Source organism: Moschus berezovskii, chromosome 23 (genome assembly GCF_049115385.1).
Source record: "Moschus berezovskii isolate FMDL1 chromosome 23, NW_MosBer_1.0, whole genome shotgun sequence".
Taxonomy (NCBI): domain Eukaryota; kingdom Metazoa; phylum Chordata; class Mammalia; order Artiodactyla; family Moschidae; genus Moschus; species Moschus berezovskii.
Window position 1 is genome coordinate 33,601,682 of NC_142482.1, and position 20,856 is coordinate 33,622,537.

General features: G+C 40.0%; 1 protein-coding gene across 1 annotated transcript; it reads left to right on the forward strand.

The window, feature by feature from the left end:
• The first annotated feature begins 19,149 nt into the window (after positions 1–19,149).
• On the forward strand, positions 19,150–20,138 carry LOC129543286 (putative RNA-binding protein Luc7-like 2). Its single transcript, XM_088831101.1, is given in 2 exon segments — positions 19,150–19,896; positions 19,898–20,138. Coding segments are annotated over 2 exon segments (915 nt in total). The 5' UTR covers positions 19,150–19,222.
• The last annotated feature ends 718 nt before the right edge of the window (positions 20,139–20,856 follow it).

The following is a 20,856-nucleotide window of genomic DNA, read 5'->3' on the forward strand; positions in this document are numbered from 1 at the left end:
CAAAACCATAACTAGAATATAAGTCAATGCAGTAAAATTAACTACTGACTTCTCCAGGATACAAAGGATCTAATATTGTCAACTTGTCACTGAGCACGTGATTGTCTCCTCTAGAGATCATATTATTTTGGAGACTTAGCTTGGATATCTGTGAATGTCATCTTTTGTGAAAAAGTCTTTGCAGATGCAATTAAGGATCTTGAGATGAGGACATTATCCTGGATTATCTGGGTGGGCCCTAAATCCAATGACAAGGGTCCTTATAAGAGACACATGGAAGAGAAGACAGACATGATAAGACACAGGGAGGAGGCAATGTGACCAGGGTGACATAGACCCGAGTAGTACAACCACAATCTGAGGAGCTCTGATAGGCACCAGAAGCTGGAAAAGGTAAACAATTGGATTCTCCCCTAGAGCCTCCAAGAGAATGTGGTCATTCTGTCGACACTTTGATTTCGGGTTTCTAGCCTTCCTTATTGTGAAAGAATAAATATCTATTGCTTTAATTACCAAGGTTGTAGTAATCTGTTATGTAAATTCTAGAAATCTAATGTAACCCTTTCCTTTCCAATGTTTTCTAAACCCCTAACCAAACAGTCATGCGATGAGTTGACTCACTGGAAAAGACTCTGATGCTGGGAAGGAGAAGGGGATGACAGAGAATGAGATGGCTGGATGGCATCACCGACTCGATGGACATGAGTTTGGGTGAACTCCGGGAGTTGGTGATGGACAGGGAGGCCTGGCGTGCTGTGATTCATGGGGTCGCAAAGAGTCGGACACAACTGAGCAACTGAACCAAACAGCTAGGGCTTCCCTGGTGGCTCAGACAGTAAAGAATCTGCCTGCAATGCAGGAAACCTGGGTTCGATCCCTGGGTGGGAAGATCCCCTGGAGAAGGGAACGGCAACCCACTCCAGTATTCTTGCCTGGAGAATTACATGGACAGAGGAGTCTGGCAGGCCCCAGTCTATGGGTCACAAAGAGTAGGACACAATTGAGAGTCTTTCACTTTCAACCAAACAGCTAAAACTATTTTTTTGTTTTCGTTCCGCCTTTAGGGGAATTCCATTTCACGACCCTTTTCAATCTCATTCCTAAATAGAATGGTAACACAATGGTAATTCAGTGTCCACACCACATGGCTTAAGCAGCAAGGCCATTTGTATGGTAGCCTAGTCTTTCTGCAGATCCCTTTCCTACTTAAATCCTCATTCAAGTGGGTGGTCTTTTTCATAAACTAATTAATGAGTTGCAGCAAGTATGTTTTGCGTTTTCATACCCGAGGAAGCTTGTGTTTTTTTTTCCCTTCGTAGTAAAGGTATGGGATTCTAGAACATGTTCATTATTTGGTGGAGATACCTTAGTGTTTACAAATCACTGGTCTCCTGAAAACTCCACTGACATTGCTAGCCCTTGCATCATCATGAGTTTTATCTCCTACTCTCTGGAGAATGTGTTTTACTAAATCTTCCAACAGACTTGTCACTTCAGACTCATCTTGTGATAACATTGCCTCTTCATTATACTGTTCCAGCTCAGATAATCCAGATCTAGGTGTTTCTGGTCTCCTCTGATAATATGAGAGAGGCAAAGAAGTTCACATAAATCTGGGGCAGAAACCATAAAGGTTTTGGTTATCCATCCGATCAGTGCACAATGATCAGTGCAAGAAATAGAGGAAAACAAGAGAATGGGAAAGACTAGAGATCTCTTCAAGAAAATTAGAGATACCAAGGGAACATTTCATGCAAAGATGGGCTCAATAAAGGACAGAAATGGTATGGACCTAACAGAAGCAGAAGATATTAAGAAGAAGTGGCAAGAATACACAGAAGACCTGTACAAAAAAGATCTTCATGACCCAGATAATCACGATGGTGTGATCACCCACCTAGAGCCAGACATCCTGGGATGTGAAGTCAAGTGGGCCTTAAGAACCATCACTATGAACAAAGCTAGTGGAGGTGATGGAATTCCAGTTGAGCTATTTCAAATCCTGAAAGATGATGTTGTGAAAGTGCTGCACTCAATATGCCAGCAAATTTGGAAAACTCAGCAGTGGCCACAGGACTGGAAAAGGTCAGTCTTCATTCCAATCCCAAAGAAAAGCAATGCCAAAGAATACTCAAACTACCGTACAATTGCACTCATCTCACATGCTAGTAAAGTAATGCTCAAAATTTTCCAAGCCAGGCTTCAGCAATACATGAACCGTGAACTTCCAGATGTTCAAGCTGGATTTAGAAAAGTCAGAGGAACCAGAGACCAAATTGCCAACATCCACTGGATCATGGAAAAAGGAAGAGAGTTCCAGAAAAACATCTATTTCTGCTTCATTGACTATGTCAAAGCCTTTGACTGTGTGGATCACAATAAACTGGAAAATTCTGAAAGAGAGATGGGAATACCAGACCACCTGACCTGCCTCTTGAGAAATCTGTATGCAGGTCAGGAAGCAACAGTTAGAACTGAACATGGAACAACAGACTGGTTCCAAATAGGAAAAGGAGTACGTCAAGGCTATATATTTTCACCCTACTTATTTAACTTATATGCATAGTGCATCATGAGAAATGCTGGGTTGGATGAGGCATAAGGTGGAATCAAGATTGCCGGGAGAAATATCAATAACCTCAGATATGCAGATGACACCACCCTTATGGCAGAAAGTGAAGAAGAACTCAAGAGCCTCTTAATGAAAGTGAAAGAGGAGAGTGAAAAAGTTGGCTTAAAACTCAACATTCAGAAAACAAAGTTCATGGCATCCAGTTCCATCACTTCATGGCAAATACATGGGAAACAGTGGAAACAGTGACAGACTTTATTTTTCTGGGCTCCAAAATCACTGCAGATGGTGACTGCAGCCATGAAATTAAAAGATGCTTATTCCTTGGAAAGAAAGTTATGACCAACCTAGACAGTATATTTAAAAGCAGAGACATTACTTTGCCAACAAAGGTCCATCTAGTCAAGGCTATGGTTTTTCCAGTAGTCATGTATGTATTTGAGAGTTGGACTATAAAGAAAACTGAGCATCAAAGAACTGATGCTTTTGAACTGTGGTGTTGGAGAAGACTTTTGAGAGTCCCTTGGCCTGCAAGGAGATTCAAGATTCAACCAGTCCATCTTAAAGGAGATCAGTCCTGAGTGTTCATTGGGAGGACTGATGTTGAAGCTGAAACTCCAATACCTTGGCCACCTGATGCAAAGAGCTGACTCACTGGAAAGATCCTGATGCTGGGAAAGATTGAAGGCAGGAGGAGAAGGGGACAACAGAGGATGAGATGGTTGTATGGCATCACTGACTCAATGGACATGTGTTTGAGTAAGCTCCGGGAGTTGGTGATGGACAGGGAAGCCTGGCGTACTGCAGTCCATGGGATCGCAAAGAGTCGGACATGACTGAGCAACTGAACTGAACTGAATTAATCCGATGAGAATGCAAATTCTACTCTCTGATATGTATGGAAAAGAACACTTGCATCATCAGCTCAGTGGTGGTCAAAGACTATACACCTGAAGTCATATCAATTTATTTTAGCAAAGATAACACTTCTGGATTAGTAGCTGCAATGGTAGCTACCACTTGGATGACTTGTGGTAGTCTGTTATCATTTACAGTTTCTGCCTCAAGTTTGTAAACTAGTGAGTTAAGTGGAAATGTGATGGGAACATTATCGTCACAAGGTTTGATCTTAAACGTTAGCACTAATCTTTATTACTGCCCCAAGATGTGATGCCATTTTTCATTTAATATGGTTTATTAATACCTTACTGAGATAGGGATGAAATTTTAGGATTCTTCACTTGTCTTTCTCTGATATAATAGTCCTTACACCACAGTGAAGTTTCTGTCAATTACCGATATGTCCACTCTAACTATAAAAATGCTGATGAGATGTGACCACCAGGTTGGGTCACTGACCCAGTGTACCCAGTGAGTCTAGCAGCCCATTGATATTCTTTTCTCATGCTTCTACTCTGAAAGTGGAACCACAGTGGTGTTTCTGTTCCCTGGTTATCAACACCAGCTCTGACTCAATGCCAAACAGTCCTCAAATATTTAGGAACTAGTCTTTATCTGGTGTACCCAAGTAAATGGTCATAAGTGTCTTTTGAGGAGGGCTGTGGAAATCATTATTCTATCTTAACACTGTACACACAGAAATCATTACTAATCAATGCACAATAGACAGAGAAATATGTTTTACCCTATCTATTCACATGCTCTGATATTGCCCAGACATTCCTCCCACGGAGCCTACCTATACTGCTCAGTGGTTTTTGGGCCCGAAAACTAAACCATGTCTGAAAACTGGGCAAGGATCTTTTTTATCTGGGTGGCTGCATTCAGCCTCTTGATTAAGTGCATGATTTGTTTGGAATTTGAATATTGAGCAATACTCTTGTTGACTGCCCATCTAACTTACCTCTATAGATACCACAGACTTGTAACTATTTCCACAGCTCCCTGTGGGTGAGACCCTTGATTGACTCTGGTTTAATCATCACAATAACTGCACCTAGCTTGTTGGAGTCAAGCTCATCTTCTACCTGCATTATTTTTCATCACTGTGTAATACCCATAACATCAGAGAGTCCTTTTATGTAGCAACATCACTTTCCATCAGCCCTCTCCTACAGAGGACAACCACCGTTACCCTCAGTGATGCCAATTCCTCTCTCACTGGAGCTTTGGTAAATCAACGTTCCCCAGGAAATCTCAGAGAACATATCACTTTGTGGTTTTTCTGGCCTCAACTCTAAATATTGGTCTGGTGACCAGGACGGAAGGTGTGATAGATCTTAAGGAAATATGTGCCATGCAAGACAGAAACTTCATCTTTGTCTTCAAACAAATGAAGAATTCAAGCCATTACTAAGAATGAATGAGCCAACTTCTATAAGACCAAAGGGTCACATGATAGCTGGTGTTACTCTTCCATGTCTTAAGGTCCCATATTTTCTTAATCAGGGACCATACCTTGGTCTGGTAGAATGTTAAGGGTTGCAAATTTAAATACTTCAAGAGTGTGGCTACTTTTATAATTAAGTGTGGGGCTCTATCCAAAGCTTTTACTATCTTCTGATTGCAGAAGTCTGTTCATATGATGTGCAGGAGACTCTTGGCCTTTAATTTGTCAAGTATCCTGGGACTTTTACTGTAGGTCTCTAATATATCAAATGCTCCAGATCCACATGCTTTGTCATTATAATTTCTCTCATATTTTTCAAATATCTGATACATTTCACATACCAGTTCATTCTTTCCCATGGATATATCATCCCAGTAAATTTCCATGTGAGGATATATAAGTGCAGCACTACCAACTGCTGTAGAATAGTCCTGTCCTTTGTCACCTGAGGTGGGGTTCTCACTAACAATGTGCTAGTGGCTGATCAACTTCAATATCCTATCTCCAGGGCTGCGTTCATACTGTTTCTGGTACCATTTGTTCCCTAAGAGGTAACTGAGGCTTTCTAGAAGGCAGACTCTTAGCTAAAGATTTGTAAATAGGAAGCTTATTAGGGAGCACTCTTAAAAATCAGCACATTTGAGAGAGTGAAGAAAGCAAAACCATGAAGAGATGAATGCTGGCTTGTAATAAAGTTGAAAAAAAATCCTCACTGGAATTTATTTACAAGGCAACAATGGAGAAACAGACATGGAGAATAGACTTATGGACATGGGGAGAGGGGAGGAGAGGGTGAGATGTATGGAGAGAGTAACGTGGAAACTTACATTACCATATGTAAAATAGAGAGCCAATGGGAATTTGCCGTATGGCTCAGGGCTCAGAAAACTCAAACAGGGGCTCTGTATCAGCCTGGAGGGGTGGGATGGGGAGGGAGGTGGGAGGGAGGCTCAAAAAGGAGGGGATATATGTATACCTATGACTGATTCATGTTGAGGTTTGACAGAAAACAGCAAAATTCTGTAAAGCAATTATCCCTCAATACAAAGTAAATTAATTTAAAAAAAGAATAAAGACTGTATTATTTGATTTACTGCCCCCCCTCCCCCCAAAAAAATCCTCCCTGGATTATATGGGAATGACTAGAACTGACACAGCTCTTTGGAATTGTCCAAACTGGAAGACATGGAAAGAAAAGTGAAAGTGAAAGTGTTAGTACTGGTGAAATAGACAGATGAATGGAACAGAACAGATAGCCCAGCCACAGATGCTATAAATATATTCAGCTGATCTTTGACAAAAAAGCAAAAGCAATACAATGAAGCAAAGAGTTAGTCACTCAGTCATGTCTGACTCTTTGCGACCCCATGGACTGTAGCCTGCCAGGTTCTTCTCTCCATGGGATTTTTCCAGGCAAGAGTCCTGGAGTGGGTTGCCATTTCCTTCTCCAGGGGTTCTTCCTGACCTAGGGATCAAACCCGGGTCTCCTGGATGGCAGGCAGATTCTTTACCATCTGGAATCAACAACCGAGACTTTCTTCTCCTGCAGCTACCAATTATAACCTTGAGTGAAACGGCCCTGTTCAGCCAAGTTCAAGCACCAGAGAAGACTAAGCTGACAGATATCAGCTACCATCACTCTTGCAGCTGTAGCGATGAACATTTCAATGTTGGGAGGGGTGTAGAGGAGCATAACATCCACTGCTTCCACAGTTTTCAATCATAATCAATCATTCCAATTTTAGTATTCTAAAATACTAAATACTCTCTTTCTCTCTCACACACACACATGCTTGCTCACTGGCTATAATCTCTGCTGAATACAACCTGAAGCTTAGAACCACACATTATTTATTATCCAAATGTGATATTTTATCAGTTTTTAAATACATAACATTTGTAAGTGTTGTGAATGTATGGAAGTCAGATCGTGAAACAAAAAGGAAGTTGGACCACAGGTGTAACACACACCCCCTGATCCAGCAACAAAAGGCACAAATTCCACAGATAGATTTAAGCCTCTCATTTTCACTTAATAGTATAATTCGGCAATATCTCTGAAAGAAAACCTTAATGCTCTATTATGCTCAAAATATTATCTCTGTCTGGAAAAGAGGAAGAAGTCTGCCTGATTTGTGTGAGCTATCTTTGAAGACTAGCCATCTGATTGACCTATGACAATTATTTTTTCAAATAACTAGAAGAAACCACAGTCTCTTCTGATGATTTTGTTACTTCTGAGTGTAGCTTATTTATTCTCCTCGTATCATTCCTCACACTGAAATGTCAGAGATATCAATGTCAAACCAAACCAAAGTATAAAAAATAATTTGATTATATTTATTACATGCATCTGTAATGTGATTTATCTTCAGATACCAGATGCCTTTTCCATGACTTTTTTCATTCCATTGGTAAGATTCTGAATGCTAAATCTTTGATATTTATGCAACTATCTTTATCCTTGACCTTATTTTATTCTACAACTTTTTAATGTATCTTGCTTCCTCATTTTTTTTTCGTTTCCATGCCTTCTACTCATTAATTTCTGCTAAGAAAAATTGTTTCCATACTACTATGGCTCCTATATTGATTTTTTTTTAAATGTTGATGATACAATCTCTATGATTGATAGAAAAATATATAATGTAAGAACACAGATATGTAGGTTAACTTAAGTATTATTGATTCCTTGGAATGGATAATTTTTTCAGAGTCCTTTAGCTCTTCTGAGAGGGCAATGTCTCAGACTGGATCATTTTCAAAATAGTCTTAGGTGTACCTGCTAAAACTAAAATAGCAATAACATCTAAAACAACAAAATCTTTCCACTGCCTTTTAATTGAGTTCACCTTTTTCCAAGAGGCCAAATGTGGAGGGGGGGGAGGGAGATTTTCTTTACCTCTTTTCTTTGTTTTTAAATTGTAAAATATTTCATAAATATTAATGAACATGTATAAACTATATATACTTTATTTGTAACTTCTCCTTTATATATGCAATTTTTTCCTTTATTTTTAGTCTTTTCAACAAAAACACAGTTTGTTTTAATATTCTGTAATTCTTGAATAAATTAACATTAGCATTGTTTCCTTTCTTATACTTTCTTCAGATATACATATATTTTTCTAATTTTTTCATTTAAAAGCTTAAATAAACCTAATAAAACCTAATAAGTGGTTACAGACTTGTTAGGAGGGCTGAAGAAATAGATGATTGCCAAACTTTAAGGGATGAATCCCACATACAATATTCCAAAACTGGCTTACCATGGGGCTGATGTTTCTGCCATGACATGGAACCCAACTACTGACTATTCAACCTGCTTCCTCAATAAGGAAGGAAGTAATTCTAGAGTTGATGGCTTATAAAATAGGAGCCTTCTGCTTTGCTTCTCACCACCTTAGTTCTGATTCCTTCCATGTAAGTGCATTTAAAGGTAAAACAAATTCTAGCCAGAACTGTAATTGCAAGGAGTCTGAAGAGTGTTAAGTTTAGCAGCACACTCAAAGGAAGTTAAAAATTACCTAAGAAATTCACTCAGATTCTCAGCACTTTTGAGTAACAGAACTAGGATTTAAACCTGGCAACCCACTCCAGTATTCTTGCCTGGAGAATCCCATGGATGGAGGAGCCTGGTAGGCTACAGTCCACGGGGTTGCAAAGAGTCAGACATGACTGAGTGACTTCACTTCACTTTCTTCTCTAAGATAATTTCTATATCCATTTTTTCATTCTTTTCCACTCTTGCTTTCATTTGCATTTTACTGTGTGTGTATGTTTGTGTGTGTCTGTGTGTGTTACATTGTTACACAGTTTTCTGGATCTTTTTTGTGTGTGCATGTTATTAAACTTTTGTTTGATTTTCTCCTGTTAATCTGTGTTATGTCAGTTTAATTCTTAGATCAATCAGAAGAGCCTGGAAGAGTAGAGAAAAATTTATTTTTCCACACCAGGATGAATGATAAAGCATAAAAAGCTTTGCCATGTGATTACAAAAAAAATGTCTTAGAAAAACCTCTATTTAAGATGTGTCCATTAAAATATCCCAGTGGATACAGTAATCACAAATTACAAGGTAACTTACAAGCCACTATGTGCTTTGCAATCATATTGATAAGAAGATGTTTGTATTAATATTTGCCTTTCACTTCCCTGGTGGCTCAGACTGTAAAGTGTCTGCCTACAATGCCAGAGACCCGGGTTCAATCCCTGGGTCAGGAAGATCTCCTGGAGAAGGCGACCCACTCCAGTATTCTTGCCTGGAAAATCCCAAGGACAGAAGAGCCTGGTCCATGGGGTCGCAAAGAGTCGGACACAACTGAGCAACTTCACTTTTACTATTTGCCAAATGGAATGCTTGTTCCAAAATGCCATTAATATTCATAAACAAATATGATTTGAAAAATATTTGGACCCATTTCTTAGAACCAAGAACACAAGGATTTTCTCTGAAAGGAGCAGTCCTACTTGCCAAAAAAAAAAGCGTATTTTACGTCATACATGACAACTGGTAAATAAATCATTAAGACAAAGTTTTTCCATTATGGAGAACATATGAGGATAATTCTTTTCATAAGAACTTAGCTGAAAGTCAAAGACACTAGATAGCATTTGCTTTTCCTGATTATTTTGCCCTATGATGTTATATACAGAAAGAACAAAGAGTATTAATCATGATCTCATTATGCCAAGGGTTAAGTCACAACCCACTGCAGTTGCTCACCAAGAGGGCACCCACTGGGGAATTCAGAATGGGAAAAACAAAATGAAATATTTGGAGAGATGAGCCTCTAGACAGTTCAGAGGCATGCATAAAGAAGAATATCATTAAGTCTAGATTCTTGCATCCACCTACACATAGGAAAGCACTAAAGTTATTAACTTGAGACGTCAGTTCTTTGCAATTAGCAGTAATCCTTTACCAAGATGTATACTTGACTACAGGGTCTTCCCTGGTGGCTCAGATGGTAACGAATCCACCCTCAATGCAGGAAATGCAGGTTCAATCCCTGGGTCAGGAAGATCCCCTAGAGAATGGAATGGCTACCCACTACAGTATTTTTGCCTGGAGAATCCAAGGACAGAGGAGCCTGGTGGGTTACAGTCCATGGGATCACAAAGAGTCAGACACGATTGAGCAACTAACACTTTCACTTTCACACTTGACTGCATGTATTTCCAAACCCAAAATTCATAAATACACTGGCTCCTGCCCTTCCTCTTTAGAATAATACCCTCAGAGCTGCTGCTGCTGCTGCTAAGTCACTTCAGTCGTGTCCGACTCTGTGCGACCCCCACCAGGCTCCCCCGTCCCTGGGATTCTCCAGGCAAGAACACTGGAGTGGGTTGCCATTTCCTTCTCCAGTACATGAAAGTGAAAAGTGAAAGTGAAAAGTGAAAGTGAAGTCACTCAATTGTTTCCGACTCTTCACAACCTCATGGTCTGCAGCCCACCAGGCTCCTCCGTCCATGGAATTTTCCAGGCAAGAGTACTGGAGTGAGGTGCCATTGCCTTCTCCGATGCTCAGAGATACTGAGAGGCTATGTCCCAGGCTATTGTTCTCAGTAAAGGCCCTGGATAAAACTCACAGCTCTTAGGTTGATCTTTTTCTAGCAACCAACAATACTAAACAGATCTTTTCCATTTGTTCCACCAACATATTCTCCATTTATAAAATGCTAATAGCTCTTTTTATAAATGGAAAATGTATGCGTGTGGTCACAAAGAGTTGGACACAGACATGACTTAGTGACTGAGTATACACGCGTGCAGACCAAAGCTCTTTTAACCATCTTTCTGAAGGATGTGAACACAGAGACATAATTGACACAAGAGCACAATAATTGGTTCAAAGGAAAACAATAACAAGACAAGAAAAGCAACAAGGACAAAAAGTTATAAAACAACTAGTTTTATATATATGTGGTACCTAGTAACCTATTTGATAGTTTGGGATAATATTTTTTTCCAATGAGTTTGCAGATATGGCAGGTTATAAAGAAAATGATACAATTTGAATGAAGTCAAGTCAGCTAAATTGACTACGCCAAAGCTTTTGACTGTGTGGATCACAATAAACTGTGGAAAATTCTGAAAGAGATGGGAATACCAGACCACCTGACCTGCCTCTTGAGAAACCTGTATGCAGGTCAGGAAGCCACAGTCAGAACTGGACATGGAACAACAGACTGGTTCCAAATAGGAAAAGGAGTACGTCAAGGCTGTATATTGTCTCCCTGCTTATTTAACTTATATGCAGAGTACATCATGAGAAACGCTGGGCTGCAGGAAGCACAGGCTGGAATCAAGATGGCCAGAAGAAATATCAATAACCTCAGATATGCAGATGACACCACCCTTATGGCAGAAAGTGAAGAAGAACTAAAGAGCCTCTGGATGAAAGTGAAAGAGGAGAATGAAAAATTTGGCTTAAAGCTCAACATTCAGAAAACTAAGATTATGGTATCTGGTCCCATCACTTTATGGCAAATAGATGGGAAACAGTGGAAACAGTGTCAGACTTTATTTTGGGGGGCTCCAAATTCACTGCGTGCTGTGATTCATGGGGTCGCGGAGAGTCGGACACGACTGAGCGACTGAACTGAACTGAACTGAAATTCACTGCAGATGGTGACTGCAGCCATGAAATTAAAAGACTCCTTGGAAGGAAAGTTATGACCAACCTAGACAGTATATTAAAAAGCAGAGACATTACTTTGCCAACAAAGGTCCATCTAGTCAAGGCTATGTTTTTCCCAGTGGTTATGTATGGATGTGAGAGTTGGTCTGTAAAGAAAGCAGAGTGCCGAAGAATTGATGCTTTTGAACTGTGATGTTGGAGAAGACTCTTGAGAGTCCTTTGGACTGCAAGGAGATCCAACCAGTCCACCCAGATCAGTCCTGGGTGTTCACTGGAAGGACTGATGTTGAAGTGAAACTCCAATACTTTGGCCACCTGATGCGAAGAGCTGACTCATTTGAAAAGACCCTGATGCTGGGAAAGATTGAGGGCAGGAGGAGAAGGGGATGACAGAGGATGAGATGGTTGGATGGCATCACCGACTCAATGGACATGAGTTTCAGCAAGCTCCGGGAGTTGATGATGGACAGGGATGCCTGGCGTGCTGCACCTCATGGAGTTGCAAATGGTTGGACATGACTGAAAGACTGAACTGAACTGAACTGATGAAAAGTAGATGCCCTTTTAACACCTGTAGTCATTTAGGTAATCCTTTAATACCCCTGGGCCTCTTGTATTTTCCACAAGTTATTGCAATTAAAAAAAAAATCATCAGACAACATATGAAAAACACTTTAATGGGGTCTGGTACACAATAATGCATATTTTCCATTCCCTTATACATGTTATTTCCAGATATCTAGAAAAAATATATAAAAATAATCAGTTGAATGATTTCAGAAGCAGAAGGTCACACTGCATATAGCTAAAAAAACCAAAGATAATGAATTTTAAAATACACAAGCATACCAAAGAAGGCATACCTAGAAAAAGTTATTTCAGTTAATGTCTTTCTTATCTTCTTGATTGAAAAATCATAATCACATATGACATTCAAGCATATATAAGCCTTTTCTTTCCTAGAACTGGCTTAGCCATTCTCGATCCAGTACAAAGCACAATATAACAACCAGTATATATTTAAAGGTTTTAAGATAATTTCCTATTAAATATGAAAGAGAGCATATGGTTTATTTTAGAAAGGTTTGAAGGAGATAGCAAAATTTCTGTCTGTCAACAATGTCTAACTTTTCTTGATGACACTAAAGAAATAGCTTTTGCTATTCTTTAAGGAGAAATTATTCTAGATGCCTGTCATTTCCTTTCACGAGTGTGCTGGATGTCATCCAGAGGCACGTGACTGAACTTCTGCAAGACCTTTTTTAAAAAGAAAACTAAACAAAACAAAATAGGGACAGCACTCACAATGCATTTGCTTCTTTGTGATCAGAAAAGAAAATTTTTATTTTCCATTGCCTTTTAGACTTGGGTTTTATATGTCCAGAAGGCAAATTATCAACTGAGGGAAAGGTGTTCAAAGTTGGTTAGTTACCTTGACTTTGATCATTGGTAGGAAACTGTGCCAGGCCAGTGTTCAATGGAGTTTTGTGTTGATGACATTATGAAGTAGGGACTATTTTAGTCTCATAATGCTCCAAGTTGTGTTTAGATTAACTCTTTATAGAATTTAGGAGTGTTATTTAATTTACTTAAGTGGACATCTTACAGTGTGGCCCACAGTCCCATATACAAACTTCCAAGGCTCCCCTGGGAAAATCCATTTCAGAAATTCTTAGTTCAGTTAACACCACTAACCAGTGAATCTCTCATGACTCTGATTTATTTTTACTTTTTCTGGTAGTGGGAATAATATTAATTTTCATCTTTGAGTATCTCTGACAGCCTTTTCAATTAAAAAAATAAAAATAAAAAGGTAGGCAAAATATAAGAGCTGACATCACGGTGCTTTTCTAAAACAAATCTTGAACTACATCTGAACAAAAATATCACCTTGGAAAGACCCATGATGCCTATAGGGTTTAAACAGGAGGGCTAACCATGGAATTAGTGAGTAAAAGTTGATTATAGTAAGAGACTCTCTGGTGGAATTAGCTTGAGCCATAAGAAGATCTGTGAATATGATCACTTCTGTAAAGATCAGTCCAGTGTGCTGTTCTTACCTCCATTAACCTGCACACTTTGAGTCTCCAAGGTATGCCAGTCCCTTTTCAGGCTGCAGGATTGTTCTTTCCCTTTGGCAGAGAGAATATAAGGAGCTTTAATCCTGCCATCCAGTGCTTCATTTATCATTATCTTTTCTGTAGATCACTCTCTGGCCTTCAACCTGATTCCTGCACCTGGGTCTTTACCTTGTTCCTCATTACGGGAACTTGGCCAGTGGCTAATATCTGTGTTCCTACCTTGGTTCCAAGAGTCCTATTTTAAACCCCTGACTCCAGTTCTTTTCATTAGCCCTTCCGATATTCCTGACATTGGCTGACAGCTTAAGTGGTTTTTTTTTCCTTCTTCCTGTGAATAAGATATACACAAATTCAGGACACTCAAATGTGTTCTAATGTCTCAGGTAGAAGTTACCTTTAATTGTGCATAAGCCACCATAAACCTCACTCCACATATAAAAAATTTTAAATAATGTTTACAATTTCCCATAATCATTAAGCTAAACCCAAAATTCAAACACAAGGGTAAATCAGAGTGAAATTATACTCCCATTACTGTATTTCACTATCATTTGTATTCATATACACACTATCTCTCTTTTCCTCTCAGTCTTTCTTTTTCTCATCTTCCTTCTCCTCCTCATCCATTCCTGTTTTTTCCTCTTTCAATGCCTTCTTGCAAAACCGAAGGAAAAGATGTAGAAAGTCACAGGACTCAAGATAGCTGTATAGTCTTCCCACAAAACAGCTCACATGATGTCAGGAAACAAGCATGGAATCTGAATGCAGAAGGATCTACATTTAAATTTCAGATGAATCTGTAACATACTTTTAGCAAATTGCATAATATTTCTTGGTTATTTTTCTTACCTGTGACACAGAGACAAGCATATCCATTACTCAGGGATTTTGCGAAGATCGAATGACGCAAATGACGCGACCTGTATTACATACTATCTGGCATAGGCACTCAGTTAACTTTTATTTTCTCTTTTAAAATTTCCTTCTCTTTGATGTAGGTATAGTAAGAACTCCTGATATGCATACCTCACTTATTAAGACAACCACTTGGTATTTATATTTTCTGATAGACCCAAGTCCACATATAAGGGAAAAAAAAAATTATTCCTGCATTATATATTGTTAAGCGTATTTTCAGATGGTAAAAGGGAGCTATCACGAGCTTTCAGCCAATGAGAGTGTGTAAAGCAGATGGTGTTTACTCTCTACCGATGAGCATTACTACAGCACCATATGGTCAGTGTTTTCAGCCAAAATTCTGGATACTCTACTTATCCAGGATAAGCATGGTCAGCAATGTATAGTGTCCATTCAATACAGGGTCCTCTCTTTCTTACATTTGTTTGGTTTTCTACTAGTATTAAATATTGTTGATCCATAATGGTTGATTGATGATTTATGAATAATAATGCTAAAGAAAAATGTTCAATAATGAAACTAAGATGCGTATGTTGAATTTTAAAGACGTGCAACAATATTTAGAGATTCTCAAGGTGTATTCAATGAATTGTCCTAGGAAATAGAAGACAGAAACCGTAGGTGGATCTGGGTTGGTGAAGGTTCTTTGACGCTGTGAGGGTTAGGATGAACATCACTAAGATCCTTTAAAAGAGATTAGTTATTCAATGAATGCCAGTTGGAAGAAACTACAGACCAGGCATGTCACAAATCCACAGAAGTAAAGATAAGGCACATCTAGTTTTTCAGTACTGCAAATATATCTAAAACATGAATTATACAAACAACCCAACGGAATTCTAATTCACTTAATGCTCTATTTCCTGGAATGCATCTGATTTATATGCATAGTCTTAAAATTTGATAGAAACTGAAGGACATCCAAACCATCTTCCAACCCAATAGAGAGATTTTTTTTTCCTACATCATGGACAAATAATTCTTAATTTTCCATTTGAAAAATTTCCATTAAAAGAGCTTACTACTTCATACACTAGCTTCTGGAACTTTAGAGATTAGGACAGCAGACAGAGACAGCACATTCAAAAAACTTAGAGCTAACAGATTTCAAGGCAAGTGCTAGTTAATGGAGAGGAACAAGCAACAGTGGAAAGCTTTTGCCACTTCTGAGTGTGAGGGTTAGACATTCTTCTCATTTTTACCCTTAGACAATCTCCACCATGCCCTTGGTTAGTACCCCTGAGTTTAAACATTACACCATCTGCTGACCTACAGGGCATTGTTATTCAACTCTTGATAAAAATTTTAGCTTTAAATATCACTGTTACTCCCCCTAAATAGTTTATAGGTGATTTTAGTTTATAGATGAGTCATCTAACACCTGACCTCTCAGCTCTTTGAAATCTTCTCCCCCCACCATCCCTATGATTCTGTCTTTCACTGTCCCTCAGCCACTCATTCTTGTGTTCTTATACTTATTCTCAACACAGCAAATAACTACAACTTTTCCACAGCCTGTTTTACTGATCATCAACTTTTATTTATCAAAGTAACTGTTTCAGTCGACTGCAATGATATTGCTCCAATCTGGGTTGGAGGATTTCTGTAACTATTCTATCATGAGCTCCCGGTGCCCTGGGTGCCATCTGGCCTGGCTGGAGCTGGGAATGGAAGGGACACTTCCCTAGAATCCACATGTCTCCCTAGTGATCGCATCCCATTACCAGCATGGTGCCTGGCTCTAGCTCCCACCTCTGCTTATGATTCCTCTCTGCACAGAGCAATCAAATAGCTGCTCCAGTAGGGACTACCTTTCTTATGAGCCCAGGGGTACACTTCCTCCAACTGGCCCTCCCCCAGTGAATTCTGTGATCGCCAAGTTCAAAGTTGTGCACTTGTGGCCATAATAAATGTTCACTGCTGAACATGATCAGTTAAATCAACCCATGCACATAGGTTTGCACTAGGTCCTAACCCTCTCCCACCTTACAGGGCATTACTCCAGCAATTCTCCCTTCTGTTATCTACATAACTGATTTTTAATTGTTCAGTGATTCACATGACATTAGTTATTTCTCCTTCCTAAAAATAAAATAAAGCAAAAAAAATTCTCTTATTCCCATTCTCTCTAACATCTTATCTTTCTTTACAGAAGAAAGACTTATCTCCTCTTATCTCCTCTAAAAACTTATCTGTACTTGTTATCCTAAATTTATCATCTTTCCCATTCCCTTAAACAAAACCCCTTCATGCTTTTGGCCCCACCATTACACCAAAACTGCTCCAGTCCAGCTCTCTGATGTCATCTCATCATAAGAACCAGTGGTCACTTTCCAGTCCTCATTTTATTTTAGCTACCAGCTCTGGCCTCCAAGATTTCCTTTATTTGGTTTCTAGGACACAAGTCTCTCTTGGCTTTACTCCTACCCCCTGGTCACTCTTTCTCATTTTCTTTTGCTGGTATTTTCTCTTCCCCATTGTCCTCTTAATATTGGAGTACCTTTTGGTTTGCAAATGGGTCCCCATACTCACTAGTGCCAAGAAGAGACCAAAGAAAGAGTGAGACTGCTCCAGATTGGTTGGTGACAATTTAATAAGCAGGAACATTACATATAAGGTTTGTCTCAGGCAGTCACAGGATGAGTGACTCTCCACACCTGCCCACCAGCGTCTTAAAAGTTTATACAGAGGCCTTAACTGGGTTCAGTCAAGTGTACCATTTGGAAGGTCTCAACAACACAGTGCTCTCCCAAGGGTGTGTCCTTGAAAATGTACCCCACTATGGGACAAGTGAGAAGAACGGGCATCCCAAGGACAGGGGGAAATTAACAAATATCTTAAATCTTTGTAATCCCGGGGCAGAACTCTTTATTTATTCCCATCAAACTCATTGAATTTGCTGCTTTATCCTTCCAGTTATGAAGTACAAAAACATGGAGTCATTATTTTTCTCTTTTCTTTCTCTCATGTTACATTCTTCTTTTTTTCATGAAACAATGTGGATTCTATCTTCAAAAGGCGTAAAATATAACCCCACAATTGCTCTGCATCTCCATTGCAATCACCCTGCTTTAAGTCACCACTATCTCTTGCAAGCAAATAGCTGCATAAATGATCTGTCTGCATACCCCTTTGCCCTTCTAATGTTTCCTCTTGACACAGCAGCCAGAGTGATCTTTTCAAAATTTAAGACAGAAAGTGTCACTCCTCTGCTTAAAACATTTTAATGGGCCTCAATGTCATTAAGAGTAAATGTCAAGTCTTATAAAAGACCAAAAAACATTACGGAATCTGCTTTCTGGTTCTTTGCTAAATTCCTTGATTAGTCCACTCTTCTCCTTGATTAGTCTACACCAGACACATGAACCATCCCAGCATACCTCTACTACAGACACAGTCTTTCCTTATGGCATTTGCCCCTCTGATCCCTCTCCCTGGAATATTCTTTCCAATATTCCCACATATCCACCTCCTTTCCTTTTTCAAAGCTTTGTTGAAATGTCACTTTCTCAACGAGGCTTACTCTTACCATGCCATTTACAATTTCATCATGTCCCACCATAGGGACATTCCTTGGCCTCCATACCTTATTCTCCTTTCCCTTTTCCCATAGCGCTTATATAACATGATAGAAAATGTACATATTTAGTGCGCTTTTGTTCATTGGCTCTCTCTTGCTCTTGAAAGAAATATCCATAGGGATAGAAATTGTAATGTTCTACTTACTGATGTAACCCAAATAACTAGAGTAGCTTGCACATATTAGGGACTCAGTATTGTTGAAGGAATAAAGGACTCAGAATACATGTAAGTAGATAACCATAGAAGCATCTCCTAACTTTTATAGCTCAGTGAGAGAGCAATGGAGGAGAGGGCCAGATTGCCTTGGGAGGAAGCAAAGAGGCAATTGTTTACAGAGTTTGAAGAAGGAGATCTCAAACAGACCATATGGCTATCAGATCTTGAAGACTCGGTCTGAGGGAACCCTGTATATGTAAATATTTCCAGAAATTACAGATTGATGAAAGTGGACATTCCTAAGACATACTATTTACCTCTTCAAGCAAAGTCTCAGATTTGAGTCTTAGGAATATGTACCTTAAAAATGCTTTTTAGAAGCGCGAGGGGCGTGCGCGCTCACGTCGCGGCGACAGTGGCGGCGAGCGGCGTCAGAACTTGGAGGGGGCGCTGACGTCTTCTAGCGGGTGGCGGTGTTGGAGACGAGGGCTTGCTTAGCCAGCATTGCTTCCGTCCCAGGAACCGACGGAGAGAGAGGGAACGAGGGTCGCTTTCCGGGGGCTGCTGACTTCCACGTACGCGTCGTCGTGAGGAGCCACAGCTCTCCTGAAACCCCTCCGGCTTCTTTTCCGCACGTCTCGAGGCAGCGGCGGCAGAGACAGGCGTCTCAGCTTCCCCCACCCCTTCCCCTTGTCCCCCCCGCCCGAAAGGGCCCTTTCTGCGCCCCACCCCTACCCGCCCGCCCGCTCGCTCCGCCGCCGCCATGTTGGCGCAGGCCCAGATGCGCGCGATGCTGGACCAGTTGATGGGCACCTCCCGGGACGTTGTGAACTATGTGCAATGATGTTTGACCTCTGTGATTCTACATGAAAAGAATTTAACCAGCTGCCCTTGCTGAATCTTTTGTCATGTCTCCTGAATGCATGGAGATACTACTCGTCAGCGAATCAAATTCAGTGATGACAGAGTGTGCAAGAGTCATCTTCTCAACTGTTGCCCCCATGATGTCCTGTCTGGAACTAGAATGGATCTTGGAGAATGTCTGAAAGTCCATGACCTGGCTTTAAGAGCAGATTATGAAATTGCATCCAAAGAACAAAATTTTTTCTTTGAACTTGATGCTATGGATCATCTGCAGTCATTCATTGCAGATTGTGATCGAAGAACAGAAGTGGCTAAGAAAAGATTAGCAGAAACTCAAGAAGAAATTAGTGCTGAAGTTGCAGCAAAGGCAGAACGTGTTCATGAGTTAAATGAAACTGGTAAATTGTTGGCCAAGGTGGAGCAGCTAGGAGCTGAAGGAAATGTGGAGGAATCCCAGAAAGTAATGGATGAAGTGGAAAAAGCACGGGCAAAGAAAAGAGAAGCAGAGGAAGTTTATCGGAATTCTGTGCCAGCTTCCAGTTTTCAGCAGCAGAAACTTCGAGTCTGTGAAGTTTGCTCTGCCTATTTAGGTCTTCATGATAATGACAGACGACTGGCTGATCATTTTGGGGGTAAACTGCACCTGGGATTTATTGAAATAAGAGAGAAGCTTGAAGAATTAAAGAGAGTTGTAGCTGAGAAGCAGGAGAAAAGAAACCAGGAACGCCTGAAGAGAAGAAAGGGAGAGAGAAGAAAGGGAGAAGCTGAGGAGATCCAGGTCCAGGGAGCATCGCAGACATCGGTCTCGCTCCATGTCACGAGAACGGAAAAGGAGAACTCGATCCAAATCCTGGGAGAAACGCCATCGCCACAGGTCCCGCTCCAGCAGCCGTGGTTGCAGCCGTAGCCACCAGAGAAGTGGGCACAGTTCTAGAGACAGGAGCAGAGAGCGATCAAGGAGGAGGTACTGAGGTCCATAGGAGGATATGGACCTACCTTTACGGTTTAGACTTGGGATACTAGTGGCTTGAACTTGCATCTGGTAATTTGTACACATCTGTGTGTGAGTGTATAATTTTTTTTTTACTGATTATATGGGTAGTTCAGAAAGAATATACGTATGAACCAGAGTAAGAAAAAAAAAAGCTTTTTAGTAATACTTATGTACAGAAACCTTTTAGAAATATTCCTTTTGTTCTTATAAATAATACCCCACTGAAAAATATTGTCTTAACAGTTTGAAGACTGGTACCAAGGAGGAAACTGCTTGGGCTTGGGATAAAGAGAGAGGAAAATAATACCTGGTCACAAAGGGCAATCTAACAGTAAGAGCAAGGGCAAACTGTTTTACAGGTTTGTTCCTCTCCACCAGGGGGCACTGGTGAGTGCAGTGGAGAGAGATTGGGAAGATTCAGTATCATAGAAAACAATCATATTTCTACACTAAATTTTATCCTTTTGCACACACAGTAACTAAATGTACTAATATCCCACATTTTGCAGGAGTTTTAATTCATAATTTTCAAGGAAAAAATTAATCTTTAGCCTTTCTATATCTGTCAGAAAAGTAGTTATAATGAGACCGATAGTTGAGAAATCAATAAAAGATCAGATAATTATGTTTCCTATTCCACTGGCTATTTATCACATAGTCATGCTTATATGCACAGAGCGTCCCTGGGGATTTCT